The 25,814-nt window shown below is 32.3% G+C and overlaps 4 protein-coding genes across 6 annotated transcripts; all 4 read left to right on the top strand.

Moving 5' to 3' along the window:
* The first annotated feature begins 3,597 nt into the window (after window positions 1-3,597).
* LOC105957210 (ribulose bisphosphate carboxylase small subunit, chloroplastic) lies at window positions 3,598-4,783 on the top strand. The gene is made up of 3 exons (XM_012981137.2): window positions 3,598-4,056; window positions 4,140-4,274; window positions 4,370-4,783. The coding sequence occupies exons 1-3, from the start codon at window positions 3,877-3,879 to the stop codon at window positions 4,598-4,600; spliced, it is 546 nt and encodes a 181-aa protein (XP_012836591.1). The 5' UTR covers window positions 3,598-3,876; the 3' UTR covers window positions 4,601-4,783.
* A 2,515-nt stretch (window positions 4,784-7,298) lies between these two features.
* Window positions 7,299-14,568, top strand: LOC105957211 (kinesin-like protein KIN-14C). 2 transcript variants are annotated; one of them, XM_088816859.1, is made up of 24 exons: window positions 7,299-7,515; window positions 7,871-7,948; window positions 8,573-8,701; window positions 8,783-8,940; window positions 9,025-9,138; window positions 9,240-9,438; window positions 9,547-9,665; window positions 9,759-9,842; window positions 9,938-10,015; window positions 10,133-10,225; window positions 10,345-10,374; window positions 10,614-11,306; window positions 11,403-11,484; window positions 11,561-11,656; window positions 11,751-11,930; window positions 12,032-12,138; window positions 12,225-12,406; window positions 12,529-12,693; window positions 12,830-13,083; window positions 13,197-13,360; window positions 13,565-13,680; window positions 13,884-13,939; window positions 14,075-14,100; window positions 14,215-14,568. In XM_088816859.1, exons 3-22 carry the CDS (start codon window positions 8,608-8,610, stop codon window positions 13,888-13,890), a joined length of 3,015 nt encoding a protein of 1,004 aa, XP_088672985.1. In that variant the 5' UTR covers window positions 7,299-7,515; window positions 7,871-7,948; window positions 8,573-8,607; the 3' UTR covers window positions 13,891-13,939; window positions 14,075-14,100; window positions 14,215-14,568. The 2 variants fall into 2 exon arrangements, with proteins under 2 accessions (XP_088672985.1, XP_088672986.1); XM_088816860.1 differs by lacking the exon at window positions 7,299-7,515 and adding an exon at window positions 7,516-7,797.
* A 2,971-nt stretch (window positions 14,569-17,539) lies between these two features.
* Window positions 17,540-18,588, top strand: LOC105957213 (ribulose bisphosphate carboxylase small subunit, chloroplastic 2). The gene is made up of 3 exons (XM_012981143.2): window positions 17,540-17,832; window positions 17,937-18,071; window positions 18,168-18,588. Exons 1-3 carry the CDS (start codon window positions 17,653-17,655, stop codon window positions 18,396-18,398), a joined length of 546 nt encoding a protein of 181 aa, XP_012836597.2. The 5' UTR covers window positions 17,540-17,652; the 3' UTR covers window positions 18,399-18,588.
* A 3,412-nt stretch (window positions 18,589-22,000) lies between these two features.
* LOC105960217 (large ribosomal subunit protein bL12m) lies at window positions 22,001-23,682 on the top strand. 2 transcript variants are annotated; one of them, XM_088816858.1, is made up of 3 exons: window positions 22,055-22,334; window positions 22,811-23,394; window positions 23,464-23,682. In XM_088816858.1, exons 1-2 carry the CDS (start codon window positions 22,148-22,150, stop codon window positions 23,377-23,379), a joined length of 756 nt encoding a protein of 251 aa, XP_088672984.1. In that variant the 5' UTR covers window positions 22,055-22,147; the 3' UTR covers window positions 23,380-23,394; window positions 23,464-23,682. The 2 variants fall into 2 exon arrangements, with proteins under 2 accessions (XP_012839841.2, XP_088672984.1); XM_012984387.2 differs by having other exon boundaries at window positions 22,001-22,334; window positions 22,811-23,682.
* Window positions 23,683-25,814: the final 2,132 nt, after the last annotated feature.

The raw sequence follows: 25,814 nt of genomic DNA, 5'->3' as shown, positions 1-25,814 counted from the left end.
AATTTTTTTGAATTTACATTTATTCTTGAACATTTCTGGCATACATCATTAGTTCTTTAACAATAACAATTAACATAAACAAAATAAGGCATAAACTCATATGTTCTTTTATTAAAATCTCAACTTTTATTTTGAATTATAAAAAATAAAAATAAAAAATAAAAACGATTTTTGACCAATTTTTGGCCGAATTTTTGCCACCGAGTTTGACCCGCCTTAAAGGTTTGACCGCCTCACAGGCAAAAAACCGATTTTTCAAACCTTTACACTAAAACCGCCTCGGCCGATTTTTAGAACACTGTTTAAAACTATTAGATCTTTTTTGCTAAGTGTGCTCCCAATATGAAAGTTCACTTTCTAACTAAATTAGATCCTCAAATGACAGCTCAAGTGAGCATTCTAAGTTTTGTTCACTCTCTCTTTTAACATATATTTTTTTAGTCAAATATAAAATATGACTACCGACCTTTGAATACATCTCTCATATAATTAGCGTACTCAACAAGCGGATAAATCGTAAATTTTTAATGGATAATTTTTTATTTTCATGTGCAAAGGTTATTGTTGGTAATTTCGTGCGTTGACGATTTTAATTTCTTTACCTAACATAAACCCATTTTAATGTTGATGAATAATTTTTAAAATATCAATTTTGTTACAGTAAATATTTTTTTGTTGGTCAAGGACCTTCCAAAAAAACAAGTCCCATAATTTGAACATTGTTTGTAAATTAATATAAACTAATTAAAAAAATTTAGATAATTGACGTCTATGGAAAGTATCGAAGTTTAATTACATGGAACATCAATATAGTGATTAAACTGTTATCCAAATTCTTGACATGTGAAGTGTGAACCACAGTTGGGGGTGAAAATCAAACGGAACAGGTCGAAAATGGTTTTTTCGAAAATTCCATTTCTTTTCAAAATTCAAAAATTCATTCTGATTTCTAAATGCCTCGGAATACCCAGAATTTCGGAGGTTTCAGAAGTTGCATTAATTTATAATATGTTGATCCAAATTCGGATGTAATGAGAATTTTCACAATGTTTTCACTCTTTTCCGGAATTTTATAGCGAAATGCACAAACATCCAAAAAAATTCAACAAGTCGCAATAAATAAAATCACATGTACAAAAAAACAATATGCAACACAGAGTTTCTGATATAAGAAAAAATGCAACAGATAGTTCTGATACCAATTAATTTTTTTATAGTTTGAAGTTTTATTTGGTCCGTATTCATATTTTTCATAAAAAAATAACATACATTAAGTTATGAAATTAAAAAAATATATCATAAAATTCTATTATATGTTTCGAAAAATAATCAAAATACCCGTAACTAAAATCAGATCGAAATTGAAATTTTCGATAATTTTATATACAATTCCAATTTCGTGCAAAAAAAATTGGAAATCGGAATGAAAAATACAGTTCTAAATAGGGATAGTTTCGGATCGGAATCGGCGGAATTCCAAAGTCCCATTCCGATTTCCACCTCTAACCATATTGCATTTTTTACTTTTGTTTTTCCTTTATTTTATTTTATGAGACATATGTTGTTGAGATTTTTATGTTCGTATGTCTGATGATTTTATAAGTTATTAAAATATTTTATTGATATGATATTTAGTGATGTTAATTATACATGTATTAAGATTGTCCATACCTAGGGGTGGAAATCGACGGAATCGATCGAAAATGTTTTTTTCGGAAAATTTCAAAATCTATTCGGAAGTACAAAAATGGGTTCCAATTTCCATTCCAAAAAAATACGAATGCAAAAATTCATTCCAATTTCAGAATGCCTCGGAATTGGAAGAATTTTATAAATTTCACAAATTACTTTAGTTTATAAACTCTTGTTCCAAATTCTGATATAATTGAAATTTTCACAATATTTTTCTATTATTTTTGAAATTTTGCAGGAAAATGCAAGAAAATCTAGAAGATAGTTAGAAAAAACACAATAAATAAAATCACACGTAGGAACAACAAATTGAAAGATAGATTTTCTGATAAAGAAAAATGTAACATAAAGTTTCTGATGCCAATTAATTTTTTCTAAGGTTCCCATGTTTTCGCATCGAAATTGGCGGAATTCGGGAATTCCGTTATGATTTTCCCCTACCCATAATAGCGTATCATCAAATTAAGTTAATTAACTGATGAATCTTTAATGTATAAATTAAATACTAAAATAATTAGGATCACCCAATTAATTTACTAAACTTAATATTATCCTTTTATCTATTCTTTTAATTTATAATCAAATTTATTTTTTATTTGAAATATATTAATGTGCATTTTGGTAGAACGTTTATACATAATATACAAAATAATAAATTTTGAGTTAATTAAGGATAATTTAATAATATATTAAACTGGATTATTTTATATTAAATTAATCATATATAATTTAATTATTTATAAAGCAATTAATAATGTGCAATTTTAATCAATTAAATCTTAAATAGTGTAAAGGGTGGTGATAAATGCAGGACGTCTTTTAGAAAATGTAGGACATAAAAAATCAAAAGCTAATATATATCTCATCTTATTTTGTCAAATCCCTTTCTTTTATAAGTTTTTAACGACATTATTTTGGCAGAATATCACATGAAGAGTTTTAGTAAACGTAGACACTTTATTTAAAATATAAAACCTAATATATCTCATCTTATTCTTTCAAACTATTTTTTATAAGTATCCATCGACATTATTTTGGAAGAATATCATATAATTAATCACCATTAATCACAAGAACATGAATTTATTGGTTTTGGAGGATGATACGGCTGAAAGTGAGGTAAAAAAATCATTTCGGTGCGAAAAAAAATTCTTGTTTACTATGCCAAAGTTCTTTTTTTGTTTTTTATGTTTTATGTGTCAGATTTTATAATATATATTAATTTTGTTGCTAATTTGGACCAGGATCATCTCAAGAACGTTTAAAAATGTCGATTATAGAGAATATTTTCCATCAGACAAAATATTTTGTAGTATAAACGAATTTATAAAGTTTCTTCAGATGTGAGTGAGATTGAAAATTGTAGAGAATAAATATAGTTTTGTAGACAGTTAATGCTAAATATTGGATGAGAATTATTTTTTATATTAAAAAATGTATGTAGCTACTAAAATAGGAATAAAAAAATATCCTACATTTACTAAAAGCCGTCCTGTATTCATCATTTCCCTTTTATAATATATATCATTGACAAAAATATTAGAACTCATATTAGAAGTCATTTACTAACTAGTTTCAAATAAAACTACCAACTAATAAGTTTTACTAAAAAAACATAGAAAATCTTGTAACAATCCGATCAATGTGTAAGTAAGTGAGGTGCTGCAACAAATTAACAAATCTTACAAATAAAACCAACAAGAAGTAAAATTATGTAGAAGACCTCTGATTTAACTGTTGCTCACAAATTTGTGGTTGTCGTTTAATATTGTAAGTTGACAGAAAAATTATCTTTAAAATAAAAATAAAAATAAAATAGTGAAAAGGGTCATCATCTTCCTATGAAGGGCTGTGTTGGGTTTTGCAGTATTATTAACCTCAAAAAAAAGGCTCGCCACATATGAGATAAGGTTACTGCCACGCGTCACTCTCTAATAGATTCAAGCGATAAGGAAGCAATCCATCTATTATGTGGTCATAAAATCGGCAGCTCAGATCCAACGGCTCAGGTCAATTAAAAAAAAACAAGTTTAAATTAGGAGCGTTGGATTGAAATGTGGAAAGAAGAAACAGGGTAGGGGGTGGGTTTGGCATTATAAAGGGAGAGGTGCAACAAAGAATTTCTCCATCGACTGTTGTTTGTGTCTTCTAAAGCAAAGAAAAAGCAAATTAAAGAGAGGAGAAATGGCAGCCTCAATGGTATCAACCACAGCCACCGCCGCCGTGAGCCGCGCCACCGCAGCTCAAGCGAGCATGGTTGCTCCTTTCACCGGATTGAAGTCCACCTCCGCATTCCCCGCTACCCGCAAGACTGCTGACATCACCACCATTGCCACCAACGGTGGAAGAGTCTCCTGCATGAAGGTACCACATTTTATTCATTTCAATTGAATTATTAATAATCTATAGTTAACTAATTAATTAAATGTTTGAATGATGATGATTAGGTGTGGCCAACAGTGAACAACAAGAAGTACGAGACACTATCGTACCTACCTCCTCTAACCAGGGAGCAACTCATCAAGGAAGTTGATTACCTTCTCCGCAACAAGCTCATTCCTTGCATCGAGTTCGAGTTGGAGGTATATATATGTATATATTTTTTTCTTAATTTTAAAATTTAAAAATGAATAAATAAAAATGATGATGATATAAATGAAATTGTATATATGTGCAGCACGGATTTGTTTTCCGTCAGTACAACAGCTCCCCAGGATACTATGACGGTCGATACTGGACAATGTGGAAGTTGCCTATGTTCGGGTGCACAGACGCAGTACAGGTAGTGAACGAGCTTGACGAGGCAATCAAAGCATACCCAGAGGGCTTCATTAGAATCATTGGATTCAACAATCTCAAGCAAGTCCAGGACATCAGTTTCATTGCCTACAAGCCTGCTGGCTACTAATAATTTCTATTATGTTTTCCTTTAATTAGGATTCCTTTTTTTTTTTTGTATTATTACTTTCATTTCCTTTTTCCTGCTTTTCCTAATCTCTCTATCTCTTTCGGATCGAAAAGATGAATGAGTGTACGAGGATAAGTATTTACTACTCAATAAACTATAATGCATTTTCTTCCTTTTTAATAATTACTATATTGTCATCTCTTGATCGCCTTAATTCATCTTTAGAATATGTCTTTTCATTTGAGGATGCTACCGTGCGGCTATTTGTAAGATCTAATATAGTGTATAGGCAAGACTATATTAAGTTCCAACACCAAAAATTGTATAATTCACTATACACAAAATCCTAATTTCCTAACTATAAGATGGAAAAACAAAAACAAGTAAACCCACCCCGGACACACCCCGTCGGAATTTTAAGACTGAATCCACAACCGTCGCCTGAAACTGAAGCCATGATGACCGCCAAAAACTAAAGGGTTAAATGTGTAAAATGTATACTTATTCACATCTATTTAAGGTAAGAATCGAGCATTAGTACAATCATTTATATGTTGTTTAGCTGCATGTTAGCTATTATTGTACTTAGGAGTTAGATTGATGCATTTTGCATATATTAAATATTTGTGTGGCAATACAATGGCTAAAAGGCATTGAGGGCTAAATGAGGAAGGATATGGGCAACGGAGCGAGACTTGAAGAAAAAGCAAGAAGTGGTCAAAATATACCAAGCAGGAGATCGACAATCGATTAGTGCGACTGCATGTGAAACCCTTATTTTACACCACACACCGATCGGTAGAAGTACTAATCGATCAATACAACGCTGACTCAAGTTCAAATTTCGTGACGATTGAACGGTAGATAAAGTAGCAATTGTCAAAACATCAAGGTTGTTATAGAGCATTCAAGAATATTCATCTTCTATCAAAATCTTCAATCTTCTATTGTCTATCTCGGATAACAGTTCTTCTACAAGGGTAGACTTGTACTTAAAGAATTCTAAATCTGTAATTGAGAAATAGAGAGCGAAAAGAAGAAGAGAAAAATTATCTTCTTAAAAAACATGTGTAAAAGATTTTTGCTAGGCGAGTTAGGATTTCAACTTCTCTCTCCAACCAAGTTTTGTATATATAGGGCTGATCAAAGAATTTTACAAGGAAATAACAAAGAAAATAAGTTATTTCTTCCACAAGACACTGCGGCCATTTTTTCCTTCTCTGAATTAAGTCTCTTTCTCCTATATTCCATTAGTTGAATTTTATTTTTTCAATTAATTACATAATTGATCGGGCTACGATAAGGACCAAATGAGAAAATATGCATCGCACTTCTAATAATTAAATTAAACTCAAATTCTAAAAATAATATAATTATATTTAATTTGATTGATTAATTATTTTTTACTACCAACTAACTATTGCACTCGCGTTCATATTCTCAACTATTACATTTGAGCTCCGGTTATTCATTATATAAATTCTCCCATATTTTAGAGATGTTGATTTCGATAAATATATTTCACTAAATAACTAATCCCTCCACTAAAAGCATTGGGCTCACTTACTCAATATAGAAATATATCTCTTTGAGATGAGATTAAAGTGGATTAGACTAGTTACATGTGTACCTTTTATATTTAGGGATTAAGAGAGTAAGTATTTTGGTGATAATAAGAAATAATATAGTTTTATATTATCAGTAATGAAACAATTATTTCACTTTGTCTGGTTCAATACAAGTCGAATGTGCTAGCACAATAAGTCAAAACAATAACTATAAAAGTTATTCTATATATATCGTACTCAAGACAGATCACTTCAATATATTGTTAAATACATTTTGCTATAATCTTTCTCGATGGTTAGTCCAATTCCATATAGATTATGAATAATTTAATTTATATTATAAACGAACTTTCAAAATGATCTTCTGTGTTATATCAAAATCAGCACACAAATTCGAATACGATTAGAATATTAGACTATACCTCGAATACCTTCCTTTTATATGATCAGTAATGATTCTGTGTTACATCTAGACTTATAGGTTAAAATATCTTTCTTTTATAAACAAACATTGTCTATTATTATTATAATTTCTTTTAAGGGTTAACCACCCATGAGATATGGTCAAATTAAGAAAAAAAGCCTCCCGTTTGGGTAATTACAACCACCTCTCAATTATAAATCTTCTTACACGTCCACCCTTGCGGTGTCAAATTTAGTGGAATCATTTAGATTATATAAAATATTCTCAATTTGTACCCATTATATTCCATTCGAACTCCACATTTTGAAGCAAAATGATCATAAGATGTGTTTTTTGGCTTGTAAATATTAGATTATGGTGCATCACAAATTGCATTTTTGCACAAATGAGAGTATAAACTAAAGAACATTCTACGAAATCTAGAAGATTATGTTGAATTTCACACCATAAGGGTGGACGTGTAAGAACATTTATAGTTGAGGGGTAGTTGTAATAATCCAAACATGAGAGGTTTTTCGTAATTTGACCATTCATCAGAGGGAGTGGTTGTAATTTTAGCCTTGTTTTTAATTACTATGGAGTGATAATTGTGTGCAAAGTGCAAAGTTTTGACCAAATACTTGTATTTAAATTAATTAAATTATTGAGCAATATACTTTGATTATAAGTAAATGCATATAAAACTAAGAACGTATAGAGACTATATAAATCCCCTAAGTTGAAGGAAAATGGACAGGCTATTGACCTCTCATAGAACCCCAACGGCATACGGAAGATCAGCCATCCATCCATCCATCAAAATGTTGAAAAACACACACAACACACACATACTTCAACACTGGATATGGATTCCAGATTCGCTGGAAAAAGGAAAAAAAAGAAAATGTCAAAACAAAGCTTTTTTTTTAATTGAATACAAGAACGTGCGTAGGTTTACGCCTTTTCAATTTCTTGCAACGTCACGTTGTGTTGTGTTGGGTTGACACTTTCCAAATAATTTAATTCCTAAAAATTTATTGACAAGGTCTTTGCGTTTCCTTCTCTGTTAATCTATACTGTTAACTTGCTTGTTTATCTGGGTTGTCGTTCATTTTTTGAAATTGCATGAAATTGAAACTTCGCCTCTTTTTTTGTTGAGTGTGATTGTTGTGCATGGGCGATTCCGTTTTCCCCCAATTTATTACATGCTTTCATTTTATTTTGAGGTTGTCACAATTTCTTGCAGGCTACACGAAATTTGTTATGTTGATCAAGTACTAATTCTTTCTTTCACTGCAGATTCCTTTTGCTGAACAACTGAACAAGGATTGATTTGTTTCTATACACATTTCAATTCACTTAATGATTGAATATCAGGTTTGTGAATATTTCATATAATTAATTTTTTTTTTTTTATTTATTTATTTGTTGATCTGGTTTTCTAGACAGGGGAAAAAAAAAAAGAAAAACAAATTGATATTGTAAAACCGGGGGCAAGAATTTCTATTACGGAATGGTGAAATTTGTATTTGGTCTGTGAATTAGTTATATTTTATTTAATTTATCCTACAAATGGAACAGAACATAATTAGAGAAAATTTCCCTAATGTAGCTAATTCAAATGGCTTAACATGGTTTTTTAAGGATTTGAAATATGCTACAAGAGTATCTGTTTTTTATTCGGATCGTACCACTTTCCGTCACAATTAATTAATCTTTTTAGTTCAAATCAGAGTATCTGTTATTCCTAATATGTCTCCGATACGCAATTCAGCATAGAGAATCGGGGAAGATTGGGCCATTTTTTATTTCTTCCATTGTTTTAAAAATTGAGATTGTTATCGTACGGACAGGTTTTCTCCTTTTCCAATCGAGCCCTGCCGTTGTAATGTTATAGTAACATGTCATCGAGTTGAATAAATGCTACCGTTGTCATATTTATTTATTATATATATTTGGATGTTTAAACTGATATTAATAATAATAAGACGAACGCTGCAGCATTTCAGTGTGGACTATCAGAATATAGTGACGTCATGGATCCACAAGTAAAAGATTATTATAGATTTCGCAGCTCAAGTGTTTCCTCTACCAACAGTGATGTGTTTGAACCCACTTCAAGTAACAATGGTATAAATATTATTTTACTCTTGCGATCATTTAACTAATCTGAATAATATTCACTTTGGTTTTTTTGTTTTGCGTATACAGCTAAGCAGCGAGCATCTGTAGTAGAATGGTTAAATGGTATTCTGCCTGATTTAAGTTTGCCAATAAATGCTTCTGACGAAGAATTACGAGCATTCTTGGTTGATGGATCTGTTTTATGTCGATTACTAAACAAACTAAAACCTGCTTCCGTGCCTGAGGTACCTCCTAGTTTATTAATTGACATGGTTTCGTTCTTCTTAATATTATTATTTTTAATTTTAATTATTATTTATAAATGTTAGTGTGGTGGTGGTTCTATTCGTTCTTCACAAACGCGGCAAGAAAACGTACAGAGGTTTTTGTTAGCAATGGATGAAATGGGGTTACCGAGGTTTCAGGCGGCAGAGTTGGAAAAGGTGATTGATTACACTTTAATGGAATGGAGATGATAATTTTTTTTTTTTGTTCTCGTGGTGAAATTAATTAATTGATTGATTTAGTCGCAATTTTGTTGTAGGGATCGATGAAAATAGTGTTGGACTGCCTATTAACATTACAGACGCAATTTACACTGATGAATGCCGAGAGACATAATAATAATGGAACTGATTTGAGTTCAAGACGGTTTCTCTCTTCCCCACCTTTTGGTGAAGACAGACGAAAGTTTGCACCTGAGTCTAAATTTCAGCGTGCATTACGTAGTCCTTTTAAGACAGGTCTTTTTTTTTTTTTTTTTTTTCTCGTCTCCAAATTACTGTGTAAAAACTTATATACATATCTTTAATCATTAGATTTTTTTATATTTTTATTTTGGAATGTTGTAGAGCCATCAGCTGCGCTTATAAATCACGTTGGTCATAAGTTTCATGAAGTCTTTCAGTTTAAACAAGTATCTTATACGGATGCAAATATTTCAGAAATGATGAAATCCAACAGCTTCGATGTAAGTGTTTTCCTAATTTATTTTTTTTCCGCCAAGTGTTCCTAAAATTGACTTTAAAAGTTTTGTATGTATAAATATATATATGTGATGCAGAATTCTCCAACGCAGTCGCTATTAAGTGTGATCAATGGTATTTTAGATGAAAGCATTGAGCAGAAGAATGGAGAAATACCTCATGTATGTATTAAGAGATTAAAAAGATTTTTTTTTTATTAGAATCCAAAAACTTTTAAAGGTCTAACAAACAGATTATTGGCTTTGTAATTGTTCAGCGTGTAGCTTGCCTATTGAGAAAAGTTGTGCAGGAGATTGAACGTCGAATATGTACTCAAGCAGAGCATCTTCGAACGGTAATGTATTTTATCATGTGGGGTCCGGTTGTTTAATGATTATTATATTCATTAGCCCGAAACATCCGCTCATTCTTCTTCTTCTTCTTTTTTTTTTTTTTTTAATTTATCCTGCAGCAAAATAATATTTTTAAAGCTCGGGAGGAGAAGTACCAATCTAGAATTAGAGTTCTTGAAGCCCTTGCAACAGGGACTAGTGACGAGACACAGGTATAATAGTAAGGCTTCGTATTTCGCCATAATGTATGTATTCAAATTTATGTAAGTACATGTTTATATAAATTGCATAACCAATTCGCCAAAATTGATTTTTTTTGTTTTTTTGGCAGATTGTTATGAACCAGCTCCAACAGATCAAGGTAATTCAATTTCTTCCCCGTATGACTGTAATCTTCAAGTTCATATGATTTAGCTGCTTATAGACGACGAGCATCAAATTAAGGAAGGAAAAAATTGTTGAATGTAATCAAGATTCGTAATTCGTGTGCAAAAACATTACCTGTTATTACAATAAGAATTGAATGCAAGCATGTAATTCTGGTGATAGTGAATTTTATTTACATGTAGTTTTGGGTTTTGCATGCTCCAAAAAATGCAGAATGAGAAAAACAAAATAGAAGAGAAAAAGAAAGCGGAGGAACAAGAAATGGCAAGACTGATGAAAGAGAAAGACGACCTTAATCAAGAGATATCAAATCTTAAGCAACAGCTCCAAGATATAGCTAAGACATCCCAAGCTGAAACTCAAGCTCAAGCTCAAGCTCAAGCTCAAGCTCAAGCTCAAGCTCAAGCTCAAGCTCAAGCTCAACAACTACAGCTCAACGATACATCTAAAGAGTCTCAAAGTTTACTAACCGAGGAGTCAACAAATAGAGTGAAGGAACTTGAGGATAGGTTAAAACTAACTCTAAGCTTACAAACAGAGTCCACGAATAAAGTGAAGGAGCTCGAAGATAGGTTAAAAGAGTCTGTCATCTTGCAAACCGAGTCGGCAAATAAAGTTAAGGAACTTGAAGACAGGTTGAAAGAGGCTGAAATCTTGCAAGCAGAGTCAACAAATAAAGTGAAGGAGCTTAAAGAGAGGTTAAAAGAGAGGGCAAGCTTAGAAACAGAGTCGACAAATCAAGTGAGGGAGCTTGAAGATAAGTTAAACGAGACTGCAAGTTTGCTAACACAGTCAAGAAATAGAGTTATGGAGGTTGAGGCATCCCTTCAATCCAAATCTGAATGGTGGAAGAAGAAAGAAAATATCTACCATATATTCACCGAATTTCAGCTCGGTGCACTACGTGTAATGCTTCTCTCTCTCTCTACCATCTTACCTTTATGTATCACTTTTTTCTTGGATTAAGTAATTTCGTTCTTATTTTCATGTATTTCATTTCAGGAACTAAAATTTTCATCTCAGTCGATACACCAAGAAATTTTGAAAACGAAGAAAAGCTATTCAGAAGAATTCACTACTTTAGGTAATTCTATTTTCTTTTTTTTAATCGGATGAAATATATATTTATACATTGCGACTCGCACTAATCGTCGTAACAGGGTCAAGGATCAAGACTCTAGACGATGCAGCAAAGAACTATTATTCAGTCCTTGCTGAAAATCGAAAGCTGCACAATGAACTACAAGAGCTAAAAGGTGACACATTATTGTTGACATAGTTGAACATAAAAAAGAACACACACGCACACACACTAAATTGGTGTATTTCCTCACGTGTTGATTTGAATAGGAAATATTAGGGTGTATTGCCGGATAAGGCCATTTCTCCCGGGGCAGAAAGGGAAAAGTTCGATTATTGAGTACGTTGGAGACAATGGTGAGCTAATAGTTTCGAATCCATCAAAACAAGGCAAAGAAGGACGCCGCTCCTTCAAATTCGATAAAGTGTACAGCCCAGCAGCAACACAAGGTTTATTTTATTTTATATCTTCATTAATAAAAAGACGGTACTAATTAGTTTATCTCTATGTATGTTATTTCTTATTGACATAAATTTCGTATTATCTGCAGCTGAAGTATTTTCAGACACACAACCGTTAGTACAATCTGTTTTGGATGGATACAATGTATGTATATTTGCGTATGGTCAGACTGGTTCAGGGAAGACCTACACCATGGTATGAAACTAACTATAATTAGGTTTCTTATTTCAACTTATAATTATTTATTTTTTGTTAAGTGAATGAATTCTTTGTCTCTCCAGACTGGACCTGATGGAGCAACGGAAGAAGAATGGGGGGTTAATTATCGGGCTTTAAACAATCTTTTCCGTATTTCACAGAGTAGGGAGAGCAACTTTACATATGAAATTTCCGTCCAGATAGTGGAAATATATAACGAACAAGTCCGTGATTTGCTCGTAAAAAACGACGGTTCAGCAAAAAGATATCCTCTATTTAAAATTATTATGTTTCCAATCTCATATTTTTTGACACTAAATTTTGATCCATTATTGGTTATTACATACATGTTGCATAAAAAATACTTGTTATCCTTGACTTGCACACACTCGGGATTTTGTCAACGTCGCAACCCAATGGTTTGGCAGTGCCAGATGCTAGCATTCATGTGGTAAAATCAACCTCAGCTGTTTTGGAACTTATGGATATTGGACTGAATAATAGAGCAAAAAGTTCGACTGCCATGAATGAAAGAAGTAGTAGATCACACAGGTATTTCTATAATTATTGTTTTTCAAGATTCTTGTATTATTATGCAATCGATGCATATATATATATATATATATATATATATATATATATATATATATATATATATATATAATTAGTGGGGTATGAATAAATACAGTATTGTGTCAATTCATGCGCGGGGGCTGGATCTAAAGAGTGGTTCTTCTCTACGAGGCAGTCTTCATTTAGTAGATCTAGCTGGAAGTGAAAGAATTGACCGTTCGGAAGTAACTGGAGACAGACTTAAAGAGGCACAGCATATAAACAAATCATTATCCGCACTTGGTGATGTCATCTTTGCTTTGGCACAAAAGAATTCTCACGTTCCTTATCGTAACAGCAAGCTCACTCAAGTCCTACAGGGCTCCTTAGGTATGTATAATATATTTTTTTTTATATATAATTCTTTTGATATAAGTTAGTTAATTGAATATCGAATATTGGTTTTGCAATGAGTATTAAAAAAAAAAGTGGTTAATGATCAGGTGGTCAGGCAAAGACACTTATGTTTGTGCAGCTGAATCCAGATGCAACTTCGTTTAGTGAAACCTTAAGTACATTGAAGTTTGCTGAAAGGGTATCTGGTGTTGAGCTCGGCGCAGCTAAAAGCTCCAAAGATGGCAAAGATGTTCGTGAGTTGATGGAACAGGTAACACAACATTATTACGATTATTATTTTTCTGCTATCTAACTTGCGAATAATAATTTAACCAAATTTATGTTTCATTTGACATGTCCCTGAACTTTGTTAAGTGTATCCATTTATTTGCTCACAAGTCTCTATATTATCATAATTATTTATTATACAATAGACAATATATATGATATGATACATTTTTTGGGTAATAAATAGGTTTCATCTCTAAGAGACACCATAGCAAAGAAAGATGAGGAGATAGAGACACTGCAGCTTCTTAAAGATCCCAAAAATGGAACCAATGCTGAGAAACGGGCTACCACCTCATTGAGGTACGTATCATCTTCTACGGGTACTTGTTAACAATTTCACAAAAATATATAATCACGATTCTCAACATCAGAAAATATCCATATTAATTATTTTTTTTTTGCGGTTGAAGCTGAGATCTTATGACTTAGGTGGTTGTGCAGATAGATAGTGCTGAGAAATTTAGTGATTTATCTGATAGTGTACTTTTATCTTTGCAAAACAGAAACTGATGGAGAGGCTCTTCCCTGATTAAGAAAGACAAATTGGGAACGTACACAAGTAAGCACATTCGCCTTATTTGCCCGCGCCTCAAAAAATGCCTACTTGATACAAACCACACTTTTCTTTTCTTATCTTACTAAATCTTCACCGAGTACCGACGACTAAAAGTGCATTTCTCTTGGTTTTCCACAGGCGTAGAGTTCCACGACCCTCAACTGGTATGACCACACACATATTTATATATATATAATAACGATACACAATTGGTAAATTATGACGTTGATGAGCAATTCGGTTGTATTCAGCTTTAGCTACTCGTGATCTTGTTTCAGGTTTGAGAAAATATGCCAACCAAGTCCTGAAGAAGGTGGCAATAGTTGAGCATATATAGTTTCAGTTATTTCTTGATTTTATTCATTCTTTAATTTGCACTGTGATTTTGATCCATTATATTTCCACTTTTCCCTCTTTTTTTCATGTTCATAATCATTGTATATAGGTTTCGTTTAACCCCCATAGTAAGAACCACAACTACTTGTAACCTTTGGTTGTGTTGTGGTGTGGTGTTCCTTTGCATTTACTGCAATCCTGGATGGAAGCTTGTAACTTCATAACAAGGCCAAACTTGAGAATGTTATTTTCGAAACAAATTACTGCACAACGCAATTCTTTTAATTACATATCAATCCTCAATCGTCCACTGGTCAGCAAAAATTCTTATTGAGGAGATCATTCGCTAGTTTTTGTTCTTATGGTCCGAATGGAGCTTCAAATTTTGTCCAAGAAATACCAACTTCGCTGCTCATCACCTTGCCAGTTGGGGCAATTTTTTTCCAATTTTTCCAAATGTAAATTTAAATTGTTCTTCTTGCTTTTGTGACGGGAATTCCCGATTTTAGATTTTTTTATTTATTTATTATGTTTTCTTAATACAATTTTTACTTCCCAAAAAAAAAAAGACAAGAAATTAGAAAAAAATTCAAATATGATTTTGAACCAATCAGCATAAGGTGGTGGTTGGTCTATTCTTGTGTTCTTTTTCAATTAATAATTTGTGGCTCATTTGTAAGATATATTTCCATTGGCTGGTCATTTAATGGATACTAAAGTTTTGAATAAACACTTGGTGGGGTATGCTAAAATTACAGGACCACTATAAGTTATAAATTAATTCTCAAAGGAAAAATATTTTAAAATATTCGAAGAGCACCCACTATTGACTAACTATTTACTAACTATTTACCAACTATTTACTACTTTCTTACTATTATCTAACATCTTATTACATATTCTATAGCTTAAAAACACCGGTAAAACCTTGTGATGGATCATCTATGTTTTCATATCAGTTAATCTTTAACTTATCAATTTATAACAATATTTACTTGATCCAAAAACCATGTTTGTGGCAGATTGGTTGTAATGATCAACGTAGTCATTTAGTTTATTGTAAGAAAAAAAAAAAAAAACAGATTAATCTTGGTGAGATAAGTAATTATTCAAGCATGGCATGAATGTTTTCCTTCCTACAACTCAATGATGTTAACTTCTTCTAAAGTTTGACAATTTTTATATACAAAAATGGGGTTCTTTGACATAACCCATCAAACATTTTATTAATAGGAAAATGCCTGAGCAATAATTCACTCTTTGAGATGAACTTATACTCTTTTCAAGAAGAGAGGAGTGAGAGGTCGAGGTGGGAGATTGATCGGAAATAGATAGGGGCCATGAAGTGTTCATGGAGGGTGAATTACTAAACAAATTAAATAAATAAAAATTAAATAAAAAAATTAATAATATATATATATATATAAATTAAACAAACGGGTTTATATATAAAAAAGAAAAGAAAAATAATAATAATTAAATCAGCGAAAATGCTAAATGCAGGACCAAAAATATTGAATGCAGTTTTGGCTGAAAATTGCATATAGTACTTTCGCCTCTCCACGGAGTATGTCAAATGATAATTTTGACTTCGATTTATCCCTAATTTATTTGGTAGCTAGGGGTATGTAAAATAAGCCCTTAATTTTATTGAATCCTATTTACATGCAAGGCTTAACAGTGACAACTAAACGAGCTCTAAATTTGATGAGTACACTTGGAACCAGTGTTCTAAAAATCGGCCGAGGCGGCCGATTAATCGGTCGCCGAGGCGGAGGCGGTCCAAAACCTTTACGATTTTAGTGTAAAGGTTTGAAAAATCGGTTTTTTGCCTGTGAGGCGGTTTGAGGCGGTCTGAGGCGGTCTGAGGCGGTCCGAGGCGGTCAAACCTTTAAGGCGGGTCAAACTTCGGTGGCAAAAATCGGTTTTTTTTTTTATTTTCTTTTTTTATAAATCAAAATAAAAGTTGGGATTTTAATAAAAAAAAATGAGTTTATGCTTTATTTTGTTTATGTTAATTATTATTGTTAAAGAACTAATGATGTATGCCAAGAATGTATGTAAATTAAAAAAAAAATGCCTTTTTATTTATATTTTATAAGGATATTTATGTATTATGATCTTATTATTATTAAACTTTTATTATGTTATTAGAATATATACATGATCGAGATATAACTATGTTTAAATATTTTTTATCTATGTTTTGAGTATTTATAAATAATATCTACAAATATATTATATTAAATTTTAAAAACCGATTTATTTCCGATTTATCACCGATTAATCACCGCCGCACCGATTAATCGTGAGTCGGTGCCTGACCGACTCGGACCCGATTACCGATTTTTACAACCTTGCTTGGAACTAATTTATTTTATATAATTGCACCAATCTAATGTAATTATTTATTCCTCCAAAATTTAATTGATCAACAAAAAAAATTCCACTTTTTTCCTTGTACTTTAGCTTGATGTCACTTTATTCCTTTCTACTTTCGATTGCATCGATTTACCCCCTGTATTTAAAAATTGTCTCAATGTGACCCTCGTTGTTAGTTGTCAGACATTTGACCTTAGCACAGTTTGGTCTAAGCTCTGAAATTACAAAAAGACCACCTCTCCCAATTTAAATAATTATTAAAAAACAAAAAGAAATAAATAATAATAAAAAATTAAAGACAACGAGAAAGCATAGTCCACGATGATATCCACAATTTATTTTTAATTTATTTATTTTTAATTTTTTAAACTAGGAGGAGTGATTTTTTTGTATTTCAGACTTAGATCAAACGACGGTGTTAATGTTAAATGTCTTAAAACTAATGGCGAGGGCCACATTGAGACAATATTTCAAGTACATGGAGGGCAAATCGATGCAATTGAGAGTAGAATGTGTAAAGTAGAAGTATCTCGAAGACCTCTGATCCAATTGTGGCTCACTAATTTCAAATTTGAGGTTGTCGTTTAGCAATGTAAGTTGACAGAAAAAATATCTAAAATAAAATAGAAATAAAATAGTCATCATCTATCTTCTATGAAGGAAGGGCTGTGTTGGGTATTTGCAGTATTAACCTCAAAAACAATTGTCGCCTCAAATGAGATAAGGTTACTGCCACGCGTCACTCTCTAATAGATTCAAGCGATAAGGAAGCAATCCATCTATTATGTGGTCATAAAATCGGCAGCTCAGATCCAACGGCTCAGGTCAATTAAAAAAAAACAAGTTTAAATTAGGAGCGTAGGATGAAATGTGGAAAGAAGAAACAGGGTAGGGGGTGGGTTTGGCATTATAAAGGGAGAGGTGCAACAAAGAATTTCTCCATCGACTGTTGTTTGTGTCTTCTAAAGCAAAGAAAAAGCAAATTAAAGAGAGGAGAAATGGCAGCCTCAATGGTATCAACCACAGCCACCGCCGCCGTGAGCCGCGCCACCGCAGCTCAAGCGAGCATGGTTGCTCCTTTCACCGGATTGAAGTCCACCTCCGCATTCCCCGCTACCCGCAAGACTGCTGACATCACCACCATTGCCACCAACGGTGGAAGAGTCTCCTGCATGAAGGTACCACATTTTATTCATTTCATTAATTTGAATTCAATTATTAATAATGTATAGTTAACTAATTAATTAAATGGATATATAAATGTTTGAAATTGAATGATTAGGTGTGGCCAACAGTGAACAACAAGAAGTACGAGACACTGTCGTACCTACCTCCTCTAACCAGAGAGCAACTCATCAAGGAAGTTGATTACCTTCTCCGCAACAAGCTCATTCCTTGCATCGAGTTCGAGTTGGAGGTATATATATATATATATTATATTTTCTTTATTTTAAAATTAAAAATGAATAAATAAAAATGAAAAATATAAAAAAATGGATGTACGTATATGCAGCACGGATTTGTGTACCGTCAGCACAACAGCTCCCCAGGATACTACGACGGTCGATACTGGACAATGTGGAAGTTGCCTATGTTCGGATGCACAGACGCAGTACAGGTAGTGAACGAGCTTGACGAGGCAATCAAAGCATACCCAGAGGGCTTCATTAGAATCATTGGATTCAACAACATGAAGCAAGTCCAGGACATCAGTTTCATTGCCTACAAGCCTGCCGGCTACTAATCATTTCTATTATGTTTTCCATTTTACCATTATTTTTTGTATTATTACTTTCAATTCCTTCTCCTTTTAGAATCCTTAATAGGGTTCTTTTTTGTATTACTTCCAATTCCTAATCTCTCTATGTCTTTGGGATCGAAAAGATATTGGAGTGTATGAAGATTAAGTATTTTATATGTTCCACCTTTTTTTACTACTCCATAAGCTATATATAATGCATTTTCTTCTCTTTTAATAATTATATTTAAGTCGCGGCTATTCCAAATACTAATTACACTATGTGGAAGACCAACTATAAGGAACGGAACACTATGGAATTATCGTCAGAGCAACATTGGCCGCCCAAGCGTCGCCACTGTTGGAATCGAGCAATCCTTCACAATTCAAAGCAAAACCTTCACAATAAAGGTTTTTGAAATCTCATAAACAAGTGAAAATAGAAAAGGGTTTTTGTAACAAAAGATATTTTTTGATAGATATTTTTTTTGTCAAAATGTCATTAGTAAGAAATCTCAATCAGAACGTGGTTGTGTCAATTATGTTGAAAATCAACGATTTAAGGATACAATGGTTTTTTTCCTTTTTAAAACTAACGAACCTAGAAAATCGACATGCAAATGTCGATTTTTTGGTGGTTGATCAATGTTGAGACCTCTCTAACCGCTGGATCATTAGTACATTTGTTTAAATAAATTTATAAAAATTAAATAGACAAGGTAAAATGATTAAAATAGTTATATAAATAATGTCAAATAAATTATATAATTAAATAATATAGTGTCATAACAAAAATTATATGTATTTTATATGCAATAAAATAAAATTTACAATAAAATTCAATTCTAAATAACATCTATCATTAATTCTCTCTTATTAATAAATGTATATATAGTAAATTTTTAAATTATATAAGCGATTAACTGAATTAAATTAAATATAAATAAAAAATGCATGAGTTACTACTAGTTAATATAAACAAATAAGATTTTTCTTGTCATATTTTATTATATATATATATATATATATATATATATATATATATATATATATATATATATATATATATATATATATATATATATATATATATATATATATATAATACCGATTTAATAACATATACAGTAAATTAAAATCGAAAAAAAAAAGAGATGGTTTTTAAACTAGCAACGATTATATTTTGTTGCCAAATCTCATGGAGCATTTACAACAAAAGATTTTATCGTCTTTCGTCACTAATTGGTGACAAAATAAACTTGTTGTCGTTGTAAATCTATTTACTACAATTTTAAATCGTAGCAAGAAGAAATATCCTTTTTGCAACAAACAAAGTTGTTGTTTTTCATGAAATTCATCATGAAATATATATGATACTATTCACAACAATATTTTCGTCTATGAGATTCAAATGCAACAAAAATATCTTGCTACAAAAATATTAATCTTTAGCTATAAATAATATATTTCGTTGCTAAAATATAATTATTGGTATAGAATCTCAAAAGTCATTTAAATGGGGTCTACCTCACATGATTTCCCTAAATGAGGGAGGTAATACTAATTTTCCCTAAATTAAAAGCCACTCTCCTGCAGCCTACTCAATAGTGCATGTACATTCCTTGACCAAACAGGTCCGAGTCCTTATCTTTAAAGATGAACCATGTATTGATAATTGTAGCAAAAAAAGAATAAAAATAAATGTCTCCACTATAGAATACGGCACATTCCTAACTTCCAAACTCACTTTATCATTTTTTGTGCCCTTTACATGTATGAAACAAAAAGTGGTGACTTCTTGCCTAACTCATGGAGTAATTAGAAGGAGAGTTCAACGTCAATAACTCTCTGTGTTCGAACTTTAGCGCAAATAGTTTTTAAACGAATTATAATTTACACCTCTTGTATGATAAACGAATTATTGTATGAGAAAGCAATTTATCTGGTTTACATGTTACAGTTGCCCATGTACGAGCAACGCCAGTCTAAAGTTCAGCCGTTACGTCTATTTCCCCTCTCTCTTCATCTCTCTCTAACTCTCTCTCTTTCTATCCACAACACTGCGGCCCACCTCTGCCCCTACCCCGACTTGCGCCGCTGCTGCTCTCCCCAACGCCGCCAGCCGACTCTGCTCTCCCCAACGCCACCAGCCGACGCTGCTCCACACGCTGGGAACGGGACCCATATTCTGTCGCACGGGATCCGCATTTCGACGACAATTAATATTGTCGGAGAATAGGATCCGTATTCCAACCGGAATCGACGAACGAGATCCGTAAATCCGTAAACAATGTTTGTATATATTTACTGCATTTATATGATGAAAATTAATCTTTTGTTTGTATATGAATTTTACAAACGTGGTTTACTATGTTTTTTAAGTTGTTGTCTGGAGTACGGTTCATCATGGTTTACTGTTTTATTTGTATGCTAGTCTAGATGAGTTTTATATATATATAGTCACATGTAGTAACAAGAAGGAATATAACTACATAAGATTATAGTTCACTAAAGTAAATTTGTCAAAAGAAATGTTTGTTATTATTTTTGTATTTTAAAAGTTTTCATGTAATGTAATTCGCGTGTTCAGTTTTTGTTCTTCGTTTTCTTTAACTCGTATATTTTTCTCACAGGTTTTGCTATTTGTATAACTTTATGAGATGCAGAGAATAAGATGTACAGAAGTGTCATATGAGGTTGCATTCATGCTACAGTACCCCGGACATTATGTCACTATACATAACTATAGATAGTTGTAGATAAGTATAGTCACATATAGTTATTATATGTATGATATATATTTTTTTAATGTACAATAATGTTTGTTCATGTTTGAAGAATATATGCATGCGATTGTGTTTTTTCATTGTTTGTTGGTTAGTGGATTTATAATATCAAGCTCCAAATTGTGAATTTTGTTGTTGGTGTAGATGAATTTTGGGGCAAAAAGACAGTACATGACTACATAAAACTATACATAGTCATCTAATACTATAGTCATGTGTAGTATACTTTCAGTACAGTAAAATAATCAAAATTTGAATAAATAAAAAATATATATATAAATTAAAAAATTGAAAAATTAAAAAAATTAAAAAAAAAACAAAAGAGGGTATATATAAAAAATAATAATAAAAATAAACATTTATATTTTTTTATTAAAAAATCTGTAAAAATGATAAACACGGGCTCAAAATGCTAAATGCAGTTAGCTATAATGTTGAATGCAGTTGGCGAAATTACTGAATGCAGTTGGGCGAAAATTGGACATAAGGGCACAATAATACTTTGACCTCTCCAAGGAGTATCTCAAAAGAAGATTTTAGAGGTGGACACATCCGTATTTACTTTCCATCAAGTAGGGGTGTATGTCAAATGACCCCTAACTTAAATAGTCAATAGACTTGTAGTTATATTCATCTAATTCACCCATATAAGTAAGTCCAAAATAAGTGGCATCCATTAAACAATTGCGGAAAGTAGTGTGTAAAAATCAAGTTTAAAACTATTATAAAATCTTCAAAAATTTTGAGATTGCCAATTTGCTGACTTAGAAAAGAAGCGGAAGATGTTTGAGTGCCTCTATTATATATGCGGGCTTGGCAGACGAGATGAATAGCCCAAAGCCCGTTAATAGGCGGGCCCCCAATTTTATTTAATTTTGGTGCAAATCTAACTTTCCTTTTGTAGGTCTCCGATTCCTGCCAAATTGAAATCCAGTCTCAAAGCCCTTGGTGCAATTTGGGGAAGACGAGATGAGAGGGATGAGCCTGATTTTACTACGTCGTTTAGCTGCTCGATCGTCTTCCATCACCGACAACACCACCATATTCTCCTCCTCCTCCACCGCCGCCGCCGCCGCCGTGGAGAGGACCTCTACACATTTCTCGCCTCCTGCTCTCCTCAATCATTCACGGAATTTCTTCTCTCCACCGTCCTCGGGTCTCTTTTTCTCTCTTTCCCTAATCGTGAAAATATTCAGATTTTCTTTGGTTTTTGTTCTTTCTAGATTTTTGGCTTCTGACTTGTGTGAAATTTAGGTCGAATATTGATTTTTGAAATTTAATTAGCAGTTGTGTGCATTTCTATTGAGTGGTAGTTAAAAATTAAAACTAAGATTTTCAATTTGTGGTTGAAATGATTCTATGCTCCGGAGTCCATATGTGAATCGAGAAGGTTGCTTTACTTTGATATTCATGAAAATAATCAAAGACTATAGTTATTTAGTTTTCATGCCTTAGTGATTTTATCACTTTGGGCTTACAGATTCGTCAAATGTGCAAGGTCCAAGGTATACTTGCTATAAAGATGCCTCTTTTTTACATTTTCTGCATCACTAACTTTTTTTTTACATGGCTACTATGTTAATTTGTTTTAGCATGATTCTCAATGCTTATAAATTTTCATATTTGGTGTAGATGAATCTTTCACACCTTTTTCCGTTAAGTCAATCAGACACTTTGGTCAAGCGGCAAAGTTGGAGGATGAAGATGAAGAAGTAGAGTTTGACCAAAGAAGGCTCCCAGCTGATTATGATCCTGCAAACTTTGACCCTACGGAGCATCGTAGTCCCCCAACCGATAGGGTATGGAGTCTCGTCGATGAAATATCTGGACTCACGCTCGTTGAAACTGCTGAGCTTTCTACTATAATGATGAGGAAATTAGGTATGAAGGAGATGCCTGTTGTTGGTGTAATGAAGCCAGGTGCTGCTGGAGTGGCCATGAATAATACTGGAGCAGCAGCAGCTAAGGAAGAAAAGAAGCCCGAAAAGACGGCTTTTGAGCTCAAGATAGAGTCTTATGATGCAGCTTCAAAGCTCAAGGTCATTAAAGAGATACGGAGTTTTACAGACTTGGGATTAAAGGAAGCTAAGGATTTGGTTGAGAAAACTCCTTCTGTTCTTAAGAAGGGAGTTTCTAAGGAAGAAGCCGAGAAAATTATTGAGAAGATGAAAGCTGTAGGGGCAGTAGTGGTTATGGACTGATTTCTTGCACTTTACGTTAGTCCCTCTCTCTCTCCCTCTTTTTTTTTTTTTTTTTCTTGACACTGTTTTATGAAAACGGTCCAGAATCACTGGTTCATTTACAATCTTGATGTGGCGATGATGTATGTTCGACATCCTAAAAATTGTTCCAGAAGAGGAATTTGGTTCTGGATTTTGTTCTCTTGGTTTTGAGTGTTGGAACTAAAATTAAGATGTTATGTTTACAAGTTCCTTAACCATGTAATGTAGTTCTGTTGCTATATCTACTGCCTTGATTGATAATTACAATTCATTCTTAGTTAACATGCACAATTTTTTTATACTGTTCTTCTGGATATGAGAGTTTGTTGCTAAAGTTGTATCTCAATTCAGAACTGGGGGAAATCCAGTGCAGGGTACATCAGTTTTGCCTAACAATGTTTTGATCTGGGAATGAGGAATACTGATTGGTAATTTGTCGTAATTTGGGAAAGAAGCCCTCTTGCAATCCCGCATATGATGTTGAATCGCATTTGCCAATCGAGCATCGAACTCTTATACAAACCAATTTCCAGCTGTATTGCAATTAATATTGCAAATTAGGCAACTTACTGAACAAAATAGAATGGAGGCTTTTGTTTTCCATGTACCAGCATCTTCTCCTCCATATCAATACATTCCCGGAGTAAACATATATACTAGGTTTGTGTTGTAACCTAGCAATCTACTTCACTTCTTTCGCTATCTTTCCATGATTTTGAATTGCTGATTCTATTACAAGATCAAACATCAATTCCAAATAAGACAATAACATTATGGAACGAAGACACGACAAGGAAAACTTAATTGTAAAACTTGATTTTAAAAGTGTCTTGCAAAATGTTAAACTGCATGCTTGAGGATTGATAAGCAAAGAACTCTGAACATTCTCTGGTAAAAATGTAAAAGGAAATGTTTGCCCCAATAGTTATGAAAACGTTTTGGATCCATGAGACCAACTATTGTTCAAATTAAAATCGAGCTGAAAAACAATGCATTATTCTCTGCATTTTAAATGAACTAGGAAGGTGGACTTGCGTTGCACGTCTTGCGTCAATTTAATAGCGGTATATTGATCTTATTCATTAGTCAAACTTGGTCTAATATTACAATATGTATAGATTCATAATTTCTATGTATATTTATATTCAAGGTTCCATTTAATACTTTTTTATTTTCTTTCATCTTGATTTTTATTTGCACATCGATCATCATTGGAAAATGTTATTTACCCGTTTCTTCTTATATGTATTAGTTTTTTCTTGCAACTTCTTCTTCGAACAATATCATATTTTCTTGAATAGATAGATTATTATTGTCATTATTTTTCTTTTTGAAAACATAATTCATTGGCTGTTAAAAACTAAGGTATTTATAATTCAACTTTGTTTAATATTATAATATAACATTTTGTTAGATTCATATAATTTCTATTTATATTTGTATTCACGATTCCACTAATTACTTTTTATTTTCTGTATCTAAATTTTGTTTTCAAATCTTGAAGCGAACTCCAAAAATTACATCACAATATTTTTTGCAACAATACCTAAAAACCCCTTTAAAACTGTAGAATGGTGAAACGATGAAGAAAATCCCAATTAAGGGGTGAAAGTGTAAGTTATGGATATATCTCCTTACTTCAATAAAACCTTACAATTTGGGGACAGAGTTGAATTTTTTTTAAATATATGAAACAAAGTTGGTTGTTCAAGTGCTCTACCGAAATTATGTGGAATTAGAAAACCAACATAGTCAAATACACTGATTTTCCTGATTTATAGGTTCAGAAGACTTCTCATTCACATAGTAAGCAAGACAAATTCTCAAAAAGTTTGCAAGAACATGGATTTCATTGATCCATTTCCCTGATTTTTTTTTTCCTTTTTTTTTTCTTGCTTAATTTCGAGTGAGCGAAATAACAGTTTTTTGTGCGTCATCAATATCATTGCGCTTTTCACTGACGTGATTAATTTTTATACAAATTTTCTCATTTTTTTTGTAATATAATGTAACACAACGAAACATCTATTCCCAACGCATGTGATCATATTCATAACCGAGAAACACAAAATTGAAATTATAACACAAGAAAATGAGTAAATTAACAATATTTGCAGTGATGTATATGTTAACCCTAAACCCTAAACATGTTAGCCAAAATAATTGAAATTTTGTGATGATTTTACAACTTCATTTCATTTTTTCTCTTTTCGAAATGACTTAATTATTCCACTTGGCATTCCAAATATAGCATTCGGCACTTTGCACTCCCGGAAAATATTAATAGCACTTTGCACTCTCAAAAGACAACTAATCATTCACATTGCACGCCAATTGTTTTAGCAAAAAGAAAAAACGTATAATTTGCGGAAATTTTTAAGTAATTTAGTGAGAAAATGGTTGAATGGTGGGGA

This window comes from Erythranthe guttata, chromosome 4, assembly GCF_056151865.1.
Source record: "Erythranthe guttata isolate IM_541 chromosome 4, IM_541, whole genome shotgun sequence".
Taxonomy (NCBI): domain Eukaryota; kingdom Viridiplantae; phylum Streptophyta; class Magnoliopsida; order Lamiales; family Phrymaceae; genus Erythranthe; species Erythranthe guttata.
The sequence above is the reverse complement of the archived record's forward strand: the minus strand, read 5'-3'. Positions and strand labels throughout refer to the sequence as shown.